At 44.9% G+C, this 24425-nt stretch overlaps 1 protein-coding gene across 2 annotated transcripts in view; it reads left to right on the top strand.

The window, feature by feature from the left end:
* DAAM2 (dishevelled associated activator of morphogenesis 2) overlaps positions 1-24425 on the top strand; it is a 117412-nt gene that overhangs the window by 53500 nt on the left and 39487 nt on the right. For both annotated transcript variants that reach the window (XM_032862287.1, XM_032862285.1), the window contains exons 2-6: positions 9228-9454; positions 14522-14611; positions 20164-20238; positions 20684-20778; positions 23661-23994. In XM_032862287.1, the coding sequence (XP_032718178.1) occupies positions 9287-9454; positions 14522-14611; positions 20164-20238; positions 20684-20778; positions 23661-23994 (762 nt within the window). In that variant the 5' untranslated portion in view covers positions 9228-9286. The remainder of the gene's footprint in view (positions 1-9227; positions 9455-14521; positions 14612-20163; positions 20239-20683; positions 20779-23660; positions 23995-24425) is intronic.

Raw genomic sequence — 24425 nt, 5'->3', positions numbered from 1 at the left:
ACACCAACTCCTCCTTCTGGCACACCTTTTGTTGTGAATGATTTCTTGGACCATCCCCATGAGATGCACCCACATCTTTCCTTCCTCTGACTCTCAGCTTCAGTGCCACATCCATGGGTGGATGTTGCAGAGAACCCCAGCCAAAAGTCTCTTTCCCTGCACTCTGCTGTCCCAGGCCTGCACCTCCTCCCCGCCCTGGTATCCTGGGTGCTTAGGCCTGGGGTCTTCTTATGCCCGTGCCTCCCCAGAAAGTCTGTAGACCCAGTGGGGCTAGAATTTGATGTTGGGTTTATCCAAAGCACCCAGAACATTGCTTCGTACATGACGGTCACTCAGGGCATAGATGGATGAACGAATGAACGCATGCTTGACTGGGACATAGGAGAGCAATTATGTCCTTGTTCTCTACCCTGGTGAGACAAAGAGATCTATGTTCTCTTTATCATTTCTCAAAATGAGAAAACGGGTTGGGAAAATCCACAACTGCCACACAGCACCCTCGAGTCAGAGAAATGTCACATTGGGGAATTTTCAGTTTTGCTTACCCAGAAAGACCCCTCTTTTTCTTCATCCCTGTTTCCCCTGGCTCTGTATCTCCCACCCCTCAACCTGCATGGAGGGGACCCTGGGGCTGAGACAGTTTACTTTTGCTTTCTTTGCCTTTCTCAGAGCAGAGGGGGAAACCATAATTTAGGCGGCTGCTAAAAATAGCTCCCCCTGTCCTGGAAAGAGAACTTGCTTATTTTTGAAATTGCTCCCTGCCCCCTCTCCAGCCCTGCTGGAGACTTGCACTACAAGCCAGATGCTTCTGAGCACTGTCCTGAGGCTGGCAGGGGAGTCAGAGTCCGGGGCCCCATCAACCAGGGGGTCCGAGCCCTGTCTGAGAGATGGACCAGCAGAAAAGTGGGAGAGATGAGGGGTATTCGTGCTCTCCATGTCCTGTCCTAATCAGATGGGTCTCCCTCCCAGCGGCCTCTTGGGGAGCACTGTGTGGGGACAGCCCGCCAGCTGTGTGACGCAGCCACCAGATGTGGGACAGGTCGCCAGGTCTGGAGACCTGGATCAAGTCCGAGGCTCACACAGCACATCTTTCCAAGCCTCAGATCTCCTCTTCTATACAAGCTGGGGTGATGGTCATATTTACCTTGCCAGGGTATGTTGAAAGTCTGAGGTAAACCTTGACCATAGTAGGGCTCAATGGATGATGACCATAACTTCGTTATGATTAGAATCACTGAATTTAGAGCACGGCCCTCTGTTTTAACAGGGAAGGCAATAGGACACGCGATAAACCAGTATGAATTGCTAAGTTGAACCACATGAAATTGATGATTTTGTAGATTAAGCATAACTGAATACCGTCACTTACATATGATTCAAGCTAATAACACAGAAATCAGCAAATTTTCTGTAAAGGGGCAGGTACTGTAGACAATATTTACATGAAAGGGTGTGGCTGCATTTCAGAAAAACCATATTTACAAAAATGGGTTGAATTTAGCCTCTATAATATTTGCCAACCCCCATCAGACTATGTCAGTTTCATTCTTATGTAGAGTGAACTTTCTGTGATTCATACAGTCAGTGTCCAGGAATCTTCCCAATTATAACTGTAGCTTAGCTGTAGAGTTCATGATGGTGTTTATTATTACCAGACCCTGTTCCAAACACTTTACAAAGAGTAACTAATTTATTCTCACGACAACCCTATGAGGTAGGGGCTGTTATTATTGCCCCATTTTATGGATGAGGAAAGTGAGGTGCAGAGAGGCTGAGTAACTTGTTTGAGGTCCCATAGTTAGAGTGGATAGCAGTTGAACAAACCCAGCTGAGTTTGTAGGGTCAAGTTTGACATCTGCAAAATTCAGGTTGCTTCAGTTTGGAAGTGGGGGTTATCAAGCCTGTTGGCTGCTCACAAAGCATGGTCTTCAGGTCCTTGAAGGGGCAGCAGGCATGGTAGAGGTGGGCAGTGAGGAGATGGGTGGGCAGAGGACCTGGGATGGAAAAGCACAGACTCTTTTTTGGGAAGCTAAGCCCTGGGTCATGGCCCTGTGTCTGGGGCTGTTTCCTAGGTGACCTCCAGTGACACATGGAGGGTCAATATATAGGGAGGAATCTCTGGCCTGTGGAGCAGGAAATTGTTTACATTCCTTATGTTCCATGCAGTATCTCTGGGGAATTCTGGGCCCCATTCCCAGACCTGGGCCCCAGGGGACGTGGTAGGAAGAGGGGGGCAAAGAGCAGGCTCCCCAGGATGCTTGAGTTCTGGTTTCAAGCCAAGGTACTTGTATACCTTGTTGATCCCCTTTGCCTATTAACTTAGCCACCTATGAGCAGGCCACCGGTCAGGACTCTGGCCTTGTGCACACCAGGCTTTTTCTCTTTATGCCAGTCCCCTTGCCGAGAAAGGATTTCTTATCTCTGTACCTTTCCTTAGTCCTCTCACCTCTTTCAAGACTGGCTTGGTGCCACCTCCTGGAAATCTTTTCTGACTTCCTCTCCACACCACAGGCTATACCAGGTCCCCCTTCCTAGTGCTGCCAAAGCCCCTATCTCCTTAACCCTTCTGGCTTCCCTACCAAAAGGGGACCCCTCAAGGGACGGGACCATACCTTATTTGCTCTTGTGTCCTTACCACCAAGGTGAACCCCCCGTGTCCAGCATAGCCTCCACAGGCTAGAAGCTGGTTCAAAGCATCCTGTTTGAAGCAACATCACCATCCACAAAAGCTTGTCCCTTCCTGGTGATGACATTAAGACTCCCAAAACCCAGGCAACTCGTCCAAGGGCCACATCTTATAGGGGAAGGGACAGTGATGTGATTTGAGGGTTGGGGGAAATAAATGAGGTAAAGCAGAAAGTTGCCAGCACAGTGACTGGCTCCTAGCAGGCACTTTGGAAGTGGCTATATGTATCCTTGCCTCCATGACCCCCATGCATGGGGTAGGGGAAGATAAGAGGAGAAGGCAGTTCGAATACCCCAAAGCCACAGCATTGGCCCCAAGTGCTAAAGTCAGGGTTCATGCATCAGCTTTCTTCTGCAACAAGAGAACTGAGCCTGGAGTCAGAACATTTAGTTGTGAATTCCAGCTCTGCCTCTTAGCAGCAGTGGGCACCATTGACAAGCCGTGTGACTGCTGGTAATACCATTATAAACCTCAATATTATTATCTGTTGGGGGGAGAGTAATAATGACCTCACAAAGTCCTTGTGAGGCTGACATGAGATTGCAGACCTGGGAAAACACTTGGTCCAGCTCTGAGGGAATGCTCAATCATGAATTATTGAGTCTGGATCTATAGAATGCTTGAGAAAGCTCTGAGCAAGGCTCAGCTTAGGGTGTTTCTTGGACACATGCCATATGACTTAGTGGTTTATAGCTTTAAAGTCATGCCGTCATGGGCTTGAGTCCTAGCTATGCTGCTAATTGGCTGTGTGTCCTTAGGCAAGTTACTTAACCTTTCTGAACCATGGTTTGTCTTTTAAGGACTTTTTAAAGATGATGCCACATATCTCAGAGAGTTGTCATGGGGATGAAATGCGGATAGATCCCAGAATCTGGTCTACACCAAGTCTCAAGTATTAATATTATTCTGCTTTTACTTATGACTTAGGAACAAGCATTGATGATATAGGGCTTTTGAAGTCCTAGTTAGTGTAAAAACTGGTATATAGAGGGCCACAGTTTGGGGGTAAAGGTTAGATTTTTTATCTTTGCAAGCCAAATGGGAGTATTGCACTCAAGTGATAGGAAGTACTTCCTGTCTTGGGGTGGAATGTGGGAGGCGTGCTCTGTGCACATGAGGAGAGCCCCTGGGGAAATCTTTGGGACTGGAATGGAGCCAAGCAGTATAGCTGACCAGGGCCCGCCATCACACAGGGAGGAACCCAGGTCCCAGAGAGCCTAAAATCTTGTCCCTCTGACCCAGGTCTGGATAGTGCGAGAGCTAGAACTAGCCTCTGTCTCCTGAGTTATGTATGTTTTCTCCATGATGTAAGAGGATGTGAGTAAGAGGTAAAATATGGCAGGAACCAGAGTACTAGAGGAGAGCCTTGAAGTGGACCTTACAGTCCTCACAGGAAGGCTATTTCCTCATTGATGGTTGGCTGTTTTAGGCCAGTTAGTCTGTGTTTAGGTACCCACAGGCCTGGGAAGACCTTGCTCCCTCAGTGAGAAGAAGAAGGGACAAGGAGACAGGATGTGGAGTGCACAGAGGTGTTGGTATTCAGTGAATTTTCATGGAGAGAAAGGTGAGTGGTGGTAGGGATGGGTTGAATCCCTCTTTTGGGGTTTAAGTCCACTGGATTTTGTTCTATTGTTGCTTCTCATTTTTCCATATTGCTCCTCAACTTATCTTCAAGGTGGATGCCTCCATTGCTTCTCTTTATGAAGTGATCTTGCAGAAAGGAACACTCTGGCCCCCTTCACTTTTCTGCTCCCTGCCCAGTGTCAGGGATGAGGCTTTCCCCTTCTAACCAGAGCTAGCTTAGAGCCCAAGGAAAATCCAAGCCCCTCAGGTCCAGACTCCCCAGTGGCCTAAGGCAAAGCTGGGTGGCTTCTTAAATCAGGCTGGGCAGATCCCTACAATGCCAGGCCTTGGTGGTCCCTGCTGTGCCTGGAGAGGGCTTGTGGTTCCAGGCTGTGTCTGGGCAGGGCAAGCATTGGCAGTAATGATAACAAAGTCATAGCAGCAGTGCTGGGCTCCTTCAGAGAGTGTCCTATGTGCTCCCTACATCTTATCTCCAGACTCTTCACCAAAACCCACCGAGGAAGGTGCCGTGATTATCCTGGTGTCATAGAACCTAAGGCTCTGAGAGGTTAAGACTTTATGAAATGTGCTTCAGGTCACCCAGCTGGGAAGTCAAAGCCAGAAATCAAATCCCAGTCATCTGACTTGGAAGATTGCTAGGGTGAAGGAGGCCTTAGAGAGGGATGGATGAGAAATGGGGCAGTGGGAGGTGGAAGCTGTCCTCCTCACAGTGGAGAAGAGGAAGACCTCAGAATCTCTGTATCCCTCTTCTGGCCCTGACAACATCCTCAGGACTGGAGATATTTCTAAACAAAGCTGCCAATATTTGTCTTCTCTGATGGAAGAGGAGTAATAGGTGGGCTGTGGCAAGATGGGGAAAGGGGCCGCTGACGTGGGAAGATGAGCACTAGACCGCAGCCTGAACACTGGGGTCTTGGGTTTTAAGCCCAGCTCTGTCCCTAGCTGTGTGACCTCAGAGAAGACTTTGCCCCTTTTGATCTCAGTTTTCTGATCTATGCTCTAAAGCTATATGCGTTGCAGTAGAGCGCCTATGGTTTTAGTCTTGGATGTTCAAGTGGGGCCTCAACAGTCTTAAGGGTTATTGGGAGTAGGGCATCCTGGGGAACATCAGCATAGTGGGGAGCTGTTAAACAGGCTGCCTCTTTAAAGGGCAAATACGCAGCACTCCCCTTGGTGCTCAGGCCCTTCTCTGTGGGGACAATACGTCCTGTTTGGAAGGTCAGTATCTCCGTCTCCCGTCCTCTCTTTTTTTTTTTTTTCTTAATTTTAATTTTTTTAAATTTCTTTTCAGCGTAACAGCATTCATTGTTTTTGCACCACACCCAGTGCTCCATGCAATACGTGCCCTCCTTAATGCCCACCACCTGGTTCCCCCAACCTCCCATCCCCTGCCCCTTCAAAACCCTCAGATTGTTTTTCAGAGTCCATAGTCTCTCATGGTTCACCTCCCCTTCCAATTTCCCCCAACTCCCTTCTCCTAACTCCCCATGTCCTCCATGCTATTTGTTATGCTCCGCAAATAAGTGAAACCATATGATAATTGACTCTCTCTGCTTGACTTATTTCACTCAGCATCATCTCTTCCAGTCCCGTCCATGTTGCTACAAAAGTTGGGTATTCATCCTTTTGTCTCCCATCCTCTGGAGGCCATACCACCTCACTCCCTGTACTTGGGGAAAATGTTAAGAAGTATATAATGACAAATATAGCATAGCCCGACCAATCAGAGCAGTCATGGCTGTAAAGAGCTGGGGTGAGACTGTAGCAGGGTGTGCCAACTGTATGCCCATCCTGCCCCCAACTCCGGATTGTTCCTAGGAAAGTCTGGCTGAAGAGCTGAAGAGCAAAGACAGACAAGGAGGGAGATGAGGGAGCAAAAAGTTGAGGAGGTGAAGGCAGGGAGCAAGTTCACAGGTCTTCCCAGACATCAGCTCATCCCTCCCTTGAACCCTATCATCCTGTCAGCTCAGCCTCACTGTGGCTTCTGGGAGTGTCCTTCTCATGCTTTGTCCCCTGAAAAAACAGCCTCTCTACCAGCTGCAGCTGCATATTGGAGGCTGACGAAACAAAGGGGACTTGGTCTGTACTCTGCAGCATTATCCCAAACTTGACAATGGGCAGGGGACCCGAAGGGTGGTTGGCCCCGATCTGCTTGCAGAATTGGTGCTTTACTAAGCCTGATAGAGACCAGGGCTTTGCCTCACCCACTCTTGGCTACTGGCTATCAAGTCCCATAGAAAACCCCAAAAGCCTCCTTTCCTCTTTCATTTTCCTCAGATGCCAGCCTATTTTTGGTCTTTGCCACCATGTACCAGGATTGCTGAGTTAGCCCACTGGCTTCTTCCCTTATCCCCAGCCTCAGGACTGTTGCCTTATCTCTTTGTAAAGGTTCCTGATTGCTTATCAACTGCTAGGAGTCCGAGATTTCAGTTAATATTTCTTGACTGATTAAGGAAGGCCTGTCTTTTCCATGAGCACAGGCCATTTCCCAATTGAGCAAGAAATACTTACTTAGCACCACTAAATGCAAGGCATTTTATTAGCTGTAGAAATGGGAGGGGTATTAAAGAAGCAGGAAGCATGGCCCCACCCTCAAGAAGTCTTCACTATGCCTGTGGAGAATCAATATATAAACATAAAAAAGATAACCAATAATATGAGACCACTTCAGTGTGTTAATTGAGGCTCTTCTGGGTCTATTAAAAAGCTTGTCACAAAGGTTATAAAGAAAAATAAAATGGAGCTAGTAAAAATCCTCTAGAATGACAATTAAAATGCGTGATGACTTAGAGGCCTGATCAGATTAGACCGTTACTAGCTGGATTGTTAGGGTTTAGGAAATAAAGCAATGTTCACTAAAAGTTACCTTGAGTTCACTAGGAACAAGTTATCACACATTTATCTTTTTCTGATAAGGTTCTAGAGCTCCATTCTGAGGTATACCTTACATTTGGCATTTCTCAAATTCCACAAGGCTTCAGGAAAGATCTTGTATGCTGTCTTTATAGCAAAGAGGGCAAGATAAGAGTGTGGGTTCATGGATTCCAAGCTGGTTGAAGGACTGTTCCTTGAGAGTGTTGATGACTAGTCTGTTGGCATTCCCAGATGACATAGCTATGTCATCTGGCTCTGTCTGTATCTTTGTTGTGGTCAACATTTTTAGCAATGGTATGGGTAAAGACCATGAGTATATTCTGAACATTTCTGTCAATGACCAAATCTAGGAGAAATAGCTTAGAGTCAAGACTCGAAAATACCCCTTGTTGGTATGCGTACCAAAGCATTGAAAGAAGAAACATAAAGAGATATTTGCACACCCATGCTCATAGTAGCATCATTCATAATAACCAAAAGGAGGAAGCAACCCAAGTGTCAATTGATGGTGAATGGATAAACAAAATGTATATAAATACAGATGAATAGTATTCAGCCTTAAAAAAGGAGAAAATTCTGATACATGCTATAACATGTATGAACCTTAAAGACATGATTTTAAGTGAAATAAGCCAGTCACCAAAGGACAAATGCTGGATGACTCTACTTCTATGATTCTACTCATACTGCTACTTAGAGTAGTCAAATTCATAGAGATAGCAAATAAAGTGGTAGTTGCCAGGGGCTCAGGGGAGAGGGAAATGAGAAATTAGTGCTTAATGAGTACAGAGTTTCTATTTTGCAAGATGAAAAAATTATGGAGATAGATGGTAGGGATGGTTGCCCAGCAATGTGAATACACATAAAACCACCGAACTGTACACATAAAGATGGTTAAAATGATCAACTTGGTGTTATGTGCATTTTATAATTAAAAAAAAAAAAACCCTAACCCCAGGCCTGTGATAATAATAGGGAAAAAGGTAGAATCTTTTTTATGTTTAAAAACAACAACAACAACAACAACAGCCAAACTAAGATATACAAATATGGAATGAGGAGAGTAGTGTTGTGGGTAAGCTCTCCTGAACTCACTTAGGTTATCTGAAAGCATGTTTGGGAACCAGTAATGGTCAAGGGTAGTTTTAACACTTTGGGGAAGCCTATGTTCAGGTAGTTGGGCTTATCCATCTAGAAGCTATGTGGCATCAATAACTAGGGCTGGCCAGTATTTCTTCCCAAGCTGGGGCAGCGTTGAACAAGTCTTTCCCAGTGGCCAGCTAAAAACTTAACCCTTTTTGCTACAATGACCACTCAACTTTTGGGTGTTCATGAGTTTTGGTCTCTGGCCAAAGTGGTATCCTCTGTTCTTGGTTGGTATAGAAAACGAATCTGACCAGATCTCCTTCAGTATTGGCTCAACACTGTTCCAATGATCAGCCCCATTTCCTTACTCAAGGTCCACTCTGATGACTCCCCCAGGTTACCTCTCCCTCTAGATGGATGGGTGGTGAATCCATGTCCTATTAATATTTCACGTTCATTCAAACATGCCTGGGCACAATGGACAGAAAACCCTGTAAGTCTCTGAAGACTTCTATCCTCTGCTCCTCAGGAGCCATGCCATATAATTAGCTTGCTGTCTCCTCTCCAGCCTACTTCAACCCTCCCCTTCCCACTGGATGAAACCTTTAAACCAGGCATCTGTACACCTTAAAATGGATCTAGTGACTGAGTTGGTCCTGCTGAAAATGGCTCTGCTAGAGGAAAGGGACTGGGATATCCATCTGTACAATCATGGAGATGGTGCAATTCATGCTCTGTGACTATCACCCACCTCTGTTCTCTGGGGGCATGGAGGGAGTACCTGCAAGTGTTTGTGGCAGGAGACACTGGAGGGGATGATGGGGAGGGAATGCCTCCAGGTGGAAAGAAGCTGTGAGAGAAGGGAGGGCGGGCCTGATTGTTGGGTCAAGGGCTCCTAGAAGTTGGGCAAAGAAATAATGGTGGCTCAGTGACCACTGTCACTGCCTACCTAGCTGCCATTGCCTGACCCATCTATGCTCTCTGTTTTCCTCTCCAGATCACAATGAGGACCTAGGGCATTGGCCTGTTGACTATCCCCCCTGGCCTGGAGTGACCATGGCCCCCCGCAAGAGGAGCCGCCATGGCCTGAGCTTCTTGTGCTGCTTTGGGGGCAGCAGCCTCCCTGAGATCAACCTCCGGGACAACCACCCTCTGCAGTATATGGAGTTTTCAAGTCCTATCCCGAACCCAGAGGAGCTCAACGTCCGCTTCGCAGAGCTGGTGGTCAGTGAGGGGACAGAGAAGAGAGGATGTTGACAATGGGGAGTGGGATTCTCGAGTAGGCAGAGCAGGACAGAGGGCAGGGACCCATGTGCTGGGATCTCTACCAATGAAACTCTGCTTCGGGTGAGGGTGGGCCCACCAGGACACCTCAGCTATGAGGGAAAAATAAGTCATTTACTGGGGAGGATACCATGAAATACGTCCCTAGAAGAATGGACCTACCTCATATCTCCAGCTTGTTCTGGATCTCATGGTACAGCAATTAGGCCATCTTGAAATGAATAGGTCCAGGCTTTTGTGAAATAAGGCAGTGAGGAGCTTCAAAGAATACCAGAACATTTGACACCTTCTTTCTGGAACTTCCCTGGGATTCTTTCAGAATATAAGAATATAAGGATGCGGAATACAGAATACAAGAACAAGGGACAGAGTGGGACTTTGTAGGCAGATACCAGGTCTTCAAAGCAGGTATGATTAACTAGAAATACGGAGGTAGAGATGCCTGTATTGCACCTGGTTCCTTCCTGGTCCCGGGCTGGGTGATTATATCCCATGTCTAGCCTATGGCAGGTGGAATCTCTGTCTTTGACACTATTAGCAGCTCTTCCTGACTCTGTGATGTCCATTCAGACTAGAGCAGCACTACACCTTTGTGAGAACCATTCACAAAGTGAGCATGTGAAATTCTATACTCTGACCACAAGGAGACAGAGCAGGAAAGAAGCATGATTCTTCTTCTTGGAGGTCTGGTAATGAGACAAAGTCAAGGAGACTCCCAGATCAGGGATGCCAGACCCACCCCGCCCCGGGATTCAGGGCTGAACCCTGTGTAGAGCAATGGATGGGAGAGAACAAAGTATTTACTAGTATAGAATGACATTTGGAACATGATTGGTGTTAGTACTTCCAAGATCTGTTTCGTTGTTTTTTGTTTATTTATCAGAATACTGCTGACAGTAAATATGTGGGTTTTCGATGCCACGCAACTTCCTCATTCATTGCAGACACCAACTAGTGTCCTACAACTTAACTCCATGCTGACACTAACTACCCAGAGTTCCCACAGACCCCACAGAGGAAGGGCTCAGATCCACAAGATGGCCCCCCACCCAGACACCAATCAGAAGTAGTAGGTCCCCATGTTGCCCTACACTTCAGAGAGACATGGCTACAAGTCGGAAGTTCCCATGATCCTCTCCTCAGGTTGAATAATTTGCTAGAATGGCTCAGAGAATGTAGGGAAAGGCTTCACTTACTACTATCAATGCATTATAAAGGATATTCTGAAGAATACAAATGAATAGCCAGATGAAAAACTATATTTCTTATATTACCACAGCTGGACATTTTCTTGAACAGAGCACATGAGTTTTGAAAGAAGGACAGGATGAAAGATGTTCCTCTCCTTGGCCCTTTTATTTAACGAGTATTTATTGAGCATCTTTAGTGAGTAGGACTCCCTACAAAGTACTTTGACAAAAACAAGGATGAGTCACACAGTCTTGTCTGCAAGAAGACTGGCATCAGCAAACAAACAGAGCAAACTAACATTGAGCCAGTTTTGCGCATTGAGCTAACACTGAGATTAGCATTGAGCAAATGAAAAATATTCCTTGAGAGCCCTCTGTGTGCTGGTCCCTGCCTCCAAGAACATAAAGTCTAATAGAGAAGACTGATTTTGAACAGTAATGACAAATGTAGTGAGTGTTTGGAAAGGGAACATTCATGGGCCTGTGGCAATGTCTAACAGAGAGTTTAATTATTGACTGAGGGTCAAAATGGTGCCCCCAAAGAATGACATTTCCATTGAGATCCAAAAGCAGATTGATGGCTGGAAAAGTGAATAGGGTTGCAGAGCAGTGACAGAGGTTGCCCCAGTAAGAGAAGCATAACATGTGAGTCTTCAGTCAGAAAAGAGCTGGGCCTTTAGGAGTTCTCCATGGAAGATGAGAGCAACAGGACTTCATACTTGATCTTAAGGGTAACAGAAAGTCAATGGAGCAGGATGGTCTTCTAAAAGAAGAAGGATTATGGGTAGGACATTAAGAGGGTTTTAGTGCAATCCAAACTAGGGATAATGGTGACTTAGACTAAATATTATTAGTAAGAATGGAGAGAACAGATTGAAGAGCTATTTAGGAGGATATACAGGACTTGCTGGGCTTGGGGAGTGACTAGAATCAGGGAATACCCAAGTTGCTGATGTGAGGAACTGGGTGGATGTAAAAGACAGGAGATGCCAGATGAAACTCAGGCTTAGGGGCCAGAGTGATGAACTCAGTTTGCATGTTCTCACTGTGCCTCAATTTCCACATCTATAAAATGGGTTGTTATAAGTTTAATGAGTAAACATTAAGCACTTAGAACAGTGCCTGGCACGTAGTGATACTACATAAATGTGTGAGGTACCTGAGGGATGTCAAAATAGTTGGGCATGGGAGGCAGTTGGATCTCAGGGTCTGGAGCTCAGGAAACTGGGGGGCTAGAGACAAAGGTTTGAGAGGGTTTGGGGTAGTAATAGCCCTTGGGAATGGTTGAGAAGTCTTTACTGGGAAGCATGGAAACAGACCCCAGGACCCCAGGATCCAGGTTGGTGCCCTGAGGGATTTCAACATTTGACAGTAGGAGAGAAGACTAGAAGACATCAAGGGAGCCCAGAATGAACATAGAGCAAAGCAGGAGGGATTGCCAGAAAGTGTGGTTGTCACAGAAACAAGGACAGACTCAATAAGGAGTGAATGGTCTGTAGTTAGTCATAGGCTACCTGGGATGAGCCAAATCACCAAGAAATAACCATTGATTTAGTGATGAGAAAAGACAGGTGCATGACTAACCAGGATTCAAGTTTGAATGTAACTGTTCTGGAATGCAGGAAGGGAAAGGTGGTCTTACCTGGAAATGGATATGAAAGGCTTGCTGGAAGAAGCTGACCTTGAGCCTAAGTAAATTAGACCAGGATCCAGGGGGTAGGTGGTCAGGGAGGGCAGACCAGGTAGAACTAACCACATAAGTAAAAGAAGAAGAAATACAGTTTGCACTGGGAAGAGTAAGGTGCATATATCTCTACTATTTCTTTGATTCCTGATTCTGACCATGGAAAGGAAATACTCCAGAAACTTTAAGCAGGGATCTGGGAATCTTGACGAAGGTTGTTACTGGGATATGTAGAGAGTGATTCTAGGGAATAACCTTTGTTTAACATTAGATCTGCAGGAGTCGTTAGTTCCAAAGGCAGGTGAACTAATGGGCATTGTTTCTAATTATCTTTGTATGTGCTGTCCAAAATGGCAGCTGTGGTCCCTTGGAGCTGCTGCATATTTGAGATATGGCTGGTCTGAACTGAGAAGAGCTGTAAGGGTGAAATATACACCAGATTTTGATGATTTAGATACTTTATATTCTTTTTTTCAAGGTCACTGACAATTTTTTCTGTTGAGCACATGTTGAAATGATTATATTTTAGGTATTTTGGATTAAATGAAATATATTATTAAATTTAACTTCACCCATTCTTAATTTTTAAAAAGATTTTATTTATTTATTTAAAACAGAGAGAGAGAGATCACAACAAGTAGGCAGAGAGGCAGGCAGAGTGGGAGGGGAAGCAGGCTCCCTGCTGAGCAGAGAGTCCATGCTGGGCTTGATCCCAAGACCCTGACATTGTGACCTGAGCTGAAGGCAGAGGCTTAACCCATTGAAGCCCCCAGGTGCCTGCACCCATTCTTAATTTTTACTATGACTAGAAATTTTTTAAAAATACATTTGGCTCACCTTATATTTCTATTGGACAGTTCTGACCTATATAAAGGAAAATCTTCAATGTTCTTCCTTAAAGTACAGGGAAAAGAGATATTGACATTTAAGACTCTTATATTTTCTTATATATTACTTTCACTGTCCTTATTGAAAATATAAAGATTATTAATAATGTTCCTTATTATCTTTCTTAAAAAATATTTTATTTAGTTATTTGAGAGAAAGAGAAAGAGAGAATGAGGGAGGGGCAGTTGGGGAGAGAGAGAGAAGCAGACTCCTGGCTGAGCAGGGAGCTCAACATGGGTCTCGATCCCAGGACCCTGAGATCATAACCTGAGCCCAAAGCAGATGCTTAGGTGCCCCTACTTTATTGTCTTAATGCAAGTATTGCTTTTTATTTAAAAAGAAAGCTCACAATACTTGAGTTGAAAAGCAGTCTGTTTCCTGTGGCCCGTTAACTCTTTCTTTTATGAGCCTTAGCACAGCTCATGAATCACAAGAGAAAAGTCTTCAATAAGAGAGCTTCTTAGAGCCCATCTAGTGCAGCCAAACCTACAGTGTCACTCCAAACTACATATAGAATGACCCTACATTCGATGATATCAGAACTACCCAATTCTACTCTTTGGGGAGTGTGGCTTTGTCTAGTGGAGCCTCCAACCTTGTGTGGGCGGAGGAGCTGCCCCTGACAGGCACACCTCCATGGGAAGTGGGTCAGAACCTCCCTTTCCATGGCATACTCTTCTTGCCAAAAGAGGACAGATTCTTGTCCTCACCGGTTCTTTTCAGCCTGTGCTGAGACCATGCTGAGGTTGGGAGGAGCCAGAATTTCTGGGGTAGAAACCCAAAGGACAGGGAGACTTGCAGAATGGGGCACAAACTAGATCTATATAGACTGAGTGCTTTGTCAGGCCTTGACTTATGATGTTGACCAGCTTAAGAAGGACAAAAGAATAAAGAACAGAAACCTAGGGCAAGACGGTTAGGAACTTGCAAAGCAATGCAGGAAGGAGGTAAGCAGGGAGCGGGGATCCTGGAGGAGGAGGATGGATTTGTAGAGACAAGTGGGAGTGGACAGGAAGTAAGGGAAGCATGAATAGAAGTAGCCCAGGCTTGGGTGGATGTAAGGGAATGGGGGGGGGGTGTGGGGCTGTATTTCTAGCTGAAGAAGAATTGCCCTATCATGCTTTGATACTCTCTGGAGGGAGACAGTAGACTGAGGGATAGGTTTGGAGGAATTACAATTTCCTGAAACGCTGAATATTCTAATGTCAACCATCTCTGGGTCTGACATATTTCTTGTCTTTGCAGGATGAATTGGATCTCACCGACAAGAACCGAGAGGCTGTGTTTGCACTGCCTCCGGAGAAGAAATGGCAGATCTACTGCAGCAAGAAGAAGGTGCCATGTCTGACCCCTTCCACGGCCACCTCAGGGTCCCCAGTATGGGACAGCTCTTGCCTCCATGCTTGCTCAGTCAACAGATATTTATTATATGCCAGCATCATTCTAGGTGTTGGAGGCAAAAAATGTCCCTACTCTCATTGAGCTGACCCTCTGGGAAATGGGATTCTGTTTTCCAAAAGTCCTTGGTGCAGGTGCTCACTGGGTTCTAGGAGCAGGGCTGGGTCCAGGAGACACCAAGATGACAAGTCTATACTCTCTTCCCATGCCTGCCTGGAGAGTGTGTTGTCCTGTGCTGTACCCAAGGGCTGCTTTGTGTTGTGAGGTATCAATTTGGGGCCAGGGTGGCTTCTTCAGGATCTTTGGCCCCCCTACCCATCCCAGGCTCGGCCTTACAGAGCAGCAAGTATATCAAGGTCACACATTAGTCTCCATTCTCCCCACTTTCTCCTTCCCCTCTTCTCCTTCATTAAGAGATGTCATTGGTCTCCTGATTATGGTCCTCCTTAGAAAGGTGTGTTCCAGGCTCCAGTTGGGGCTTCATTAAATCTTATCTCCTCCGCTCTGCTTCCCTTGGTCTTTCTCCATATCTGTGTGTCTCCTATACATCTTTTTGTCTGTATCTCTCTTGCGCCCCTTCTGTTTTATTAGCCTCTCTTTTTCTTGGTCCATCTTCCTTGTCTCCCCTCCACCCTCCCATTTTTTTTTTAATTTAAAAAATTTTTTTTATTAACATATAATGTATTTTTAGCCCCAGGGGTACAAGTCTGTGAATCACCGGGTTTACACACTTCACAGCACTCACCATAGCACAAACCCTCCCCAATGTCCACAACCCCACTACCCTCTCCCAACCCTCCTCTCCCCAGCAACCCTCAGTTTGTTTTGTGATATTAAGAGTCTCTTATGGTTTGTCTCCCTCCCAATCCCATCTTGTTTCATTTATTCTTTTCCTACCCCCCAGACTCCCTACATTGCATCTCCACTTCCTCATATCACACCCTCCCATTTTTAAGACTAGCAGCTTGTTCCTTTGACCTTAGAGTATAGGAATTTGGGGTTTAGGACCCAGTTATTCCTGCATCTGAGGCTCGGCCCTGCTCCTGCTGGGAGGAGACAGGCAGGTCTGGGGCAGTCCTGAGCCTTTGCTTCTTTATGTTTCCTGAGCCTGTTTGTTCATGGCTCTTTTCATCTTCTCCTCACCCAGGGTATTTGTCTTATCGGGCTCCATGACCTTATAAAATTGGGGATTAGACTGCTATACCATTCTAGAGTTGGAAGGAGCTGAGAAACTTTTCAGTCTGCTCCTTTCTTCTGCACATGAAGTGAGGACAGCCTACGGAGGCAGCGGACTTGCCCGAAGGTCCCAGCCAGTCATGGCCAGTGGCTGCACCATTGCTAGAACTCAGACCTGCTGGAGTCCGAGAGCCTGTGGCAAGATGTAGGGTCTATGCACACTTGTCTAGTATACTCGATGCACATTTATTAGGCACCTGCAGAATACTATGTGCTGTGTCCAGAGCTCTTAGAGTGAAAACGAAGATTTTTAAAAAGTGCAAGCTATGAGAGGGAGGGAGGAGAAAATTAACTTCAGGAGTAGTTTATCATGTCTTGTGCTTCTCCACTTTCCAAATGGATTTACTATGGAGTTCCTGCAAGTGGATCTCTTGCACAACTTCAGTAAAAAATGAATTAAAATGTAAGAACAACTTGTTCTACCTTCCAAACCAGATTGCTTGTAATCTCCCTCCACACTTTCACACACCCCTTTCTTGCTATGTGGTGCTTCCTCTATCCTTAACATGCTCCCCACCTGTCTTAGCTTCAGTAAGAAGTGGGGGCATCTAACACAGAAGGCTCATGAGGGGTCTCCGAGAGATGCCCCCACCCTGGGCTTCCACAGCCCACTATAGACACTTCTACCATAGAGCATTTGTCACTATACCTCTGGTACTAGACTATTCTATGGAAGACAGAGACTGACTTTTTTTTAATTTATTTTTTTATTAACATATAATGTATTATTAGCCTGAGGGGTACAGGTCTGTGAGTTGTCAGGCTTACACACTTCACAGCACTCACCATAGCACATACCCTCCCCAATGTCCATAATCCAACCACCCTCTCCCTACCTCCCTCCCCCCAGCAGCCCTCAGTTTGTTTTGTGAGATTAAGAGTTTCTTATGGTTTGTCTTCCTCCTGATCCCATCTTGTTTCATTTTTCTCTTCCCTACCCTGAACTCCCCACTTTGCCTCTCAAATTCCTCATATCAGTGAGATCATATGATAATTCTCTTTCTCTGATTGACTTATTTCACTCAGCATAATACTCTTTAGTTCCATCCATGTTGTTGCAAATGGCAAGATTTCATTTCTTTTGATGGCTGCATAGTATTCCATTATATGTATATACCACATCTTCTTTATCCATTCATCTGTTGATGGACATCTAGGTTCTTTCCATGGTTCAGCTATTGTGGACATTGCTGCTATAAAAATTCGGGTGCACGTGCCCCTTCGGATTACTACATTTGTATCTTTAGGCTAAATACCCAGTAGTGGAATTGCTGGGTCCTAGGGTAGCTCTATTTTCAACTTTTTGAGGAACCTCCATGCTATTTTTCAGAATGGCTGCACCAGCTTGCATTCCCACCAACAGTGTAGGAGGGTTCCCCTTTCTCCGCATCCTCGCCAGCATCTGTTGTTTCCTGACTTGTTAATTTTAGCCATTCTGACTGGCGTGAGGTGGTATCTCATTGTGGTTTTGATTTGTATTTCCCTGATGCTGAGTGATGTGGAGTACTTTTTCATAGTCTGTTGGCCATCTGGATGTCTTCTTTGCATAAATGTCTGTTCATGTCCTCTGCCCATTTCTTGATTAGATTACTTGTTCTTCAGGTGTTGAGTTTGATAAGTTCTTTTTTTTTTTTTTTAATATTTTATTTATTTATTTGACAGAGATCACAAGTAGGCAGAGAGACAGGCAGAGAGGGAGGAGGAAGCAGGCTCCCCGCTGAGCAGAGAGCCCGATGCGGGGCTCGATCCCAGGACCCTGAGATCATGACCTGAGCCGAAGGCAGAGGCTTAACCCACTGAGCCACCCAGGCGCCCCAAGTTTGATAAGTTCTTTATATATTTTGGATACTAGCCCTTTATCTGGTATGTCATTTGCAAATATCTTCTCCCATTCTGTCAGTTGTCTTTTGGTTTTGTTGACTGTTTCCTTTGCTGTCCAAAAGCTTTTGATCTTGATGAAGTCCTAATATTTCATTTTTGCCTTTGCTTCCCTTGCCTTTGGTGATGTGTCTAGGAAGAAGTTACTGTAATTGAGGTTGAAGAGGTTGCTGCCTATGTTCTCCTCAAGATTTTGATGAATTCTTTTCTCACATTGAGGTCTTTCATCCATTTTGAGTCTATTTTTATGTGTGTTGTAAGGAAATGGCCCAGTTTCATTTTCCTGCATGTGGCTGTTAAATTTTCCCAACACCATTTGTTGAAGAGACTGTCTTTTTTCCATTAGACATTCTTTCCTACTTTGTCAAAGATTAGTTGAGCATAGAGTTGAGGGTCTATTTCTGGGCTCTCTATTCTGTTCCATTGATCTATATGTCTGTTTTTGTACTAGTACCATACTACCTTGATGATGACAGCTTTGTAATAGAGCTTGAAGTCTGGAATTGTTATGCCACCCACTTTGGATTTTTCTTTCTTTCTTTTTTTTTTTTTTAATTTATTTATTTTTTTATTTGACAGAGATCACAATTAGACAGAGAGGCGGGCAGAGAGAGAGGAGGAAGCAGGCTCCCTGGTGAGCAGAGAGCCCATGTGGGGCTCAATCCCAGGACCCTGGGATCATGACCCGAACTGAAGGCAGAGGCTTTAACCCACTGAGCCACCCACTGAGCAACCCACCCAAGCCACCGCTTGGCTTTCTTTTTCAACATTCATCTGGTTATTCGAGGTCTTTTCTTGTTCCATATAAATTTTAGGATTATTTTGTTCCATTTCTTGGGAAAAAAATTGATGGAAATTTGATAGGGATTGCATTAAATGTGTAGATTGCTTTAGGTAGCATAGACATTTTCACAATATTTGTTCTTCCAATCCATGAGCATGGAACATTTTTCCATTTCTTTGTGTCGTCCTCAATTTCTTTCATGAGTACTTTATAGTTTTCTGAGTACAGATTCTTTGCCTCTTTGGTTAGGTTTATTCCTAGGTATCTTATGGTTTTGGGTGCAATTGTAAATGGGATTGACTCCTGAATTACAGAGACTGACTTTTTGCTCAGTACTTTCAGGGCTGAGAACAGTGGTTGGCATGTAGTAGACACTCATTTAATACATATGGGATGGATAAATGATGAGCTGGCAGAGGCAGAAAAGTGTATATTTGATGATGCATTTGTTTTTAGTTCTGTGATCCCCTTCCCAAGGTCAGAAGATAGAATTGGGGGTCTTCCATCATGAAGAGTTAACACATAGTCATGTGAAATCACAAAGACCAAATCAAGGCAGCTTTCCCACTGATCTAAAATTTGAATTTTGTGAAACGAAATTGTGAAGCTTGAGTAGATAGAGCTGAGGGATACAGGGCAAAGTCCAGGTCAGCTGACAGACAGGTGGTTTGTCAGCAAGGTTCTGCAAGAAAAGGCAAGTTTTTGTGCAGATTTGAAAGCAGGAAATTAGCAGAAGGCAGGTGAAGGGGAATGTCCAAATAAGACAGGGACAGGAAGAAGCAGGGTGTATGTAATGTGCAGAAGCAGAGTCACTGGCTGAAGGACAGGGCTAGATCTTCAATCAACGTTAATATTTACTCAACTCTCATTGTTTTTGCCCATCCTGGGAAAGGATTGAGGCTTTCCCTTGGCACCTGAGGGCTGGGCCAAAGGCCCTGTGCTCTGAGTTCTGCCAGAGCTACAGCTACACCAAGCCCTCCTGAGTCTCTCCATAACCCACGGCTTTGGGAATCTCTCTCCCTCTTTTAGTGAAGTTACTATTCACAGAGTGCCTACCTTGTACCAAGGAACTGCACCAAATGCTTTATATCAGTGCTTCTCAATCTGAGAGAAAAAAATAAGTTTTTTTTTAAAAAATTCCAAACTCTCAAAAACCAATACTTTTGTAAAATACAATAAGAATGGTATTAGAAAGTAAAATTAAAAAAAAAAACAGATGTATAAAGTATAAGCACAGATTTTTATCAGGTTCAACAGACTTAAAATTATATTTTATTAAGAAGCAAAGAGGGAACAGATACAACAGGAAAAAAAAAGAATTTATTTTTAATTATCTATTTTGTTCATGGAAAGTGCACATACCCATGTGATTTCTGCCTGTGTCACTGGCCGGTCATGAGAGTCAGTGTTCATTATCTACATTTTTACCATGGAAGAAATGGAAGCCTGGAGAGATTTTGTAACTTCCTGGAAGTTATCCCTATCTGGGTGGGGCTGGAGAGTGAATCTGCTGACAGCGAATGAAGCTCAGGAACTCAGGCCATGGGCCCATCTTGCCAGGTGGTCCATACAGTCTTTCTTCTTCTTCCAGGAGCAGGAGGACCCCAACAAATTGGCGACCAGCTGGCCTGACTATTACATTGACCGCATCAACTCTATGGCGGCGGTGAGCAATGGCTCCTCCCCTGCCCCCGCCCCACCTGGAAAAGCCAATGGGGAGAGTGATCCTCTGGCATCTTTCCCTGCCCTTCACACCCCACTCACTGGGGATCAGTAGGTTTCCAGTTACTTTTTTAATCATAATTCCTCCCTTCTCTGTGTGACTCAGGAGGTCCCCAGGCATTTAAACACTTATTAACCATTGGTATATCACACAGTCTTGGAAAATAGGCTGAGCCAATAATTCTCCCCATTCCACAGATGAGGAAAGTGAAGTCTGGGATTGGAACCTGGGTCTTCTCAGAATCTGACCCTCTTAGGAAACCATTCCTTGAGGCCCCACCCTTTCTGAGTCGATGGTGGCTCCTGGGTCACACCTGGGCTCTGGGGGGTGCAGGCAGCTGGGAATCAGGCAGCCCAGCAGGACCTCTACCCCTTTCCACCTACCTCAGATGCAGAGTCTGTATGCCTTTGATGAGGAAGAGACGGAGATGAGGAACCAAATTGTGGAAGACCTGAAGACAGCTCTCCGGACACAACCCATGAGGTGACTCATGTTTCCCCTTCCTACTTCCTTCCACACCCCTTCACTTGGTGGTCCCCCACAATTTCCTGAAGTTTAACCCAAAGCTCTGTTCCCATCCCAGGCCCCTTGCCATCTCCACAGCCTCCACCCACCTCCCCACCGCCGGCGTCTCCTAGAGCTCTCTGCACTCTGTTCCACTTCCTGCTTCCTACAACCCCTCTCTCTGAAGAGCTGGGAGGCTGCCAGAGGAAGGGCATGTGGGGGACCAGGGTAGAGGGCAGAGGAGTGTGGCATAAACCTCAGGTCCTGAAGAGCTATCTGAGCAGAAATTGAGGGCAGGTTCTTGTTTTTCTCGAGAGAACAGAGTGGGAGAGAAGGAGGTCTTATGTACAAAGTATGTAAGAAAGAGCCCCAAGAACCAGTGTCCCTACCATGGAGGAGGGCAGTGTGGGCGATAGAGACTCTAGCCACTAGGGGGAGATGTGGTGTCTGTGGACCAGATTCCACCACCTAGAGTGATGCAGGCTGGGCAAAGGGGATGAGTTTGAGAAGGACCCTTCCCCTTTCCCAGGCCATACTGCGCAAACGTCCAAAGTGGGCCAAGAGCCACAGCTTCTTCTCGTGCCTGAGAGCTTGTAGTTGCTCATGGGAGCCGACTGTTAAGTTTTCAGCAGTTTTGCAAGCTGTTTTTTAAACATGGCTATGATTAGAATATAAGTGGCATAAACTTAAAACTAAATAAATCATACCAAAAACGAAAGTAATAAATACTTGAAACTTTTCACTTCCTAATTACCTAATGATCTTACTACATTTTAGTTTTATGTATGCTCTCGACTGTTATATATGCTCTTGAGTTTATATTCGTTGTGTATGCCTGGTGGAAATACAGCCAACACTGAACAAGGAGGGTGTTAGGGGTGCCAAGCCCCATGCAGTCGAAAATCTGCATATAACTTCTGACTCTCCCAAGACTTAACTACTAACCATCTACTGTTGACCAGCAGCCTTACTGATAATATAAACAGTTGATTCGTACCTATTTTATATGTTACATGTATCTTATATTCTTACAACAAGGGAAGCTAGAGAAAAGAAACTGTTAAGAGAATCATAAGGAAAATGTAACCATAGTATTGTACTGTGCTTACTGAAAAACTTCCCATATAAGTGGACCTATACAATTCAAACCTGTGTTATTCAAGGACCAACTGTGCTATAAATGTTGCATCTCTTCCCAACTCCGTGTTCAATGTTGTCACATTGATAGCTTGAAATCAGCTATGCTGGGGATATGTATACTGTGGAAATTGGCAAACACTATCATCAGGCCTTTTTTTCTTTCTTCAGAGAGCCAGTTGTTAAATGTTTTTACCAGCATACTGGTCTACGTGTGTATGTGTGTGTGTGTGCGTGTCTGTGGTTTGGGCTGAGTTCTCTACTTTCTCTACTTTGGGAGCCTGGAACTAGAGCCTCAGGAGAATGGGAGCATCTTAATCCTGCATGGTTCCAGGGGTGGGGTGCTTGTAGGAAGGGGGTGCAGGAAGGATGAGGACATCGAGAAAGAGAGAGGTTGAGGGAGGTTTGCCAGGTTTCTCTCCCACTTCAGTTTACTGTTCTTTCCCTTAATAAAATTCTGACAGTCATGGTGGACAGTCATGGTAGAAATTCCCAGAATATAGAAAAGTATATAATAGAAACAAATAATACCTATTTCAATGACTTAATTTGAGAGTATATTTCATTTTGTAGAGAGATTTATATAATAGTGTGGAAATACACAAATACACTTGGGACCAAATGTATTAACTATATGCAACAGTTCCCTCAGCTCCATTTATGACATTTCCTTGGATCGTTACTGTTTTATGAAATCGAGTGTTCTAAGCATCTTCGTGTGTATGTACATGTAAAGGCACGTGTGCCGTGGGTAACTTTGACACCAGATGAAAACTATTATCCTCTTATCAAAATGATACTTTTAAATAATAAAATAGATAAGATGAGGAATAAGCCACTTTAAGTGAAATACAGTTACCAAATATGAAACATTTGTGAGATAGTGATTAAGATGCTTCTTTATGTCTTAAGCGGCATGAGGTAGCAACCACCATGATATTGAAGTGTTGATGAGTAGAAAGGATAGTCTGAGACACCTGCAACAGCTATAATTTGATATGAAAATGGCTAATTTCTTTGGGTGACAAAGTCACAGGTTCTACTAATCCCACTATAGTTTATTGTCCATGTTCATCATAAGAGGAAAGGATACACTTCAGGTAGATAGAGGTTACCAAAAATAAAAGTATAACTTATTTTTCCCATCCACATTCACAGACCTCTGCAAGATAGCCATTGGCCCCTTAGGGGAGCACAGACTCCAGGTTAAGAACCTCTGAACTAACTCTTTTTTTTAAGTGCTTTTTGTTAATATTCAAGATAACCTAGCTATTTTCTTCAGGATCCTTTGAAGGGTGCCTTTCCCAGCTTTGGTCCTATGATTCAATGACTCTGATGGACCCCTGTTTGGAAGTCCTCTTTGTCTTCTGACTGTAATTCTCTTAATTCCCATCCTCTCTGGAGATGAATTTTCAGGTTTAACAGCCGTGATAATTATAGTAATAATTACTGCAATCATTCCCTTCATGTATATACCATCACAGCCAGGCAACTGACAGCCAATGACCTGCAAAAGCATGGGATTTAAGGTGCAAATAAGGCACAAGTCTCCTGTGAAGGGGATGGGATTTTAATGCCTTAGATAAACTCACTAAATGAACCAAGTGGCTACTGTAGGTGGGACACAGTGTTATACAGGTCCAGGAGTAACTATTTGCAAAGTGTATACAGAGTCCTATGCAAATTCAGGATACCTGTTGTGCTAATGGCGCTGGCCTGGACAGGTTCGTGACTCGCTTCATTGAGCTGGAGGGTTTGACCTGTCTGCTGAATTTCCTCCGGAGCATGGACCACGCCACCTGTGAAAGTCGTATCCACACCTCCCTCATCGGTTGCATCAAGGCTCTTATGAACAACTCCCAGGGGCGGGCGCATGTGCTGGCGCAGCCAGAGGCCATCAGCACCATTGCGCAGAGTCTGCGCACAGAGAACAGCAAGACCAAGGTGGCCGTGCTGGAGATCCTGGGTGCTGTGTGCTTGGTTCCTGGCGGCCACAAGAAGGTGCTGCAGGCCATGCTCCACTACCAGGTGTACGCAGCTGAGCGGACCCGCTTTCAGGTGAGGAGCTAGCTGAGCGCTTATATGAAGAGACATAAGGGACCTCAAGAGATATGGGTTTGGCTGGGATAATGGACCCCTCACTAGACTGTGAGTTCCTTGAGGCTGGATTCTTGGTATATGGGTCTACGTCTCTGAGCTCAGTGCTTGATGAATCACAGAGGTTGAGTCTGAAATGGACCTGAATGCAGTTGCTGGGGCCAAGATTTTAAGCCCTATACCTGGGCCAGTGCTTACTATGGGGACCCCAAGAACAGTGCTGGATACTTAAGCCATGCTATTCTCTTTTCTTCTCCCTGACCTGCCCCAGAAAAGTAATGAGATAGTAAGTATAAAGTGTCTTATGTAGAGTAAGTGTCAATAGATCTAAACTGTCACTAAAAATGCTATGGTTTATCTATCTGTATAGGCTATTTGTATATTCTGTCATC

The sequence above is a fragment of the Lontra canadensis genome, unplaced genomic scaffold (genome assembly GCF_010015895.1).
Source record: "Lontra canadensis isolate GAN:19392208 unplaced genomic scaffold, GSC_riverotter_1.0 scaffold23, whole genome shotgun sequence".
Lineage (NCBI taxonomy): Eukaryota > Metazoa > Chordata > Mammalia > Carnivora > Mustelidae > Lontra > Lontra canadensis.
Note: the sequence above shows the minus strand (reverse complement) of the source record. Positions and strands in the feature narration are given on the sequence as shown.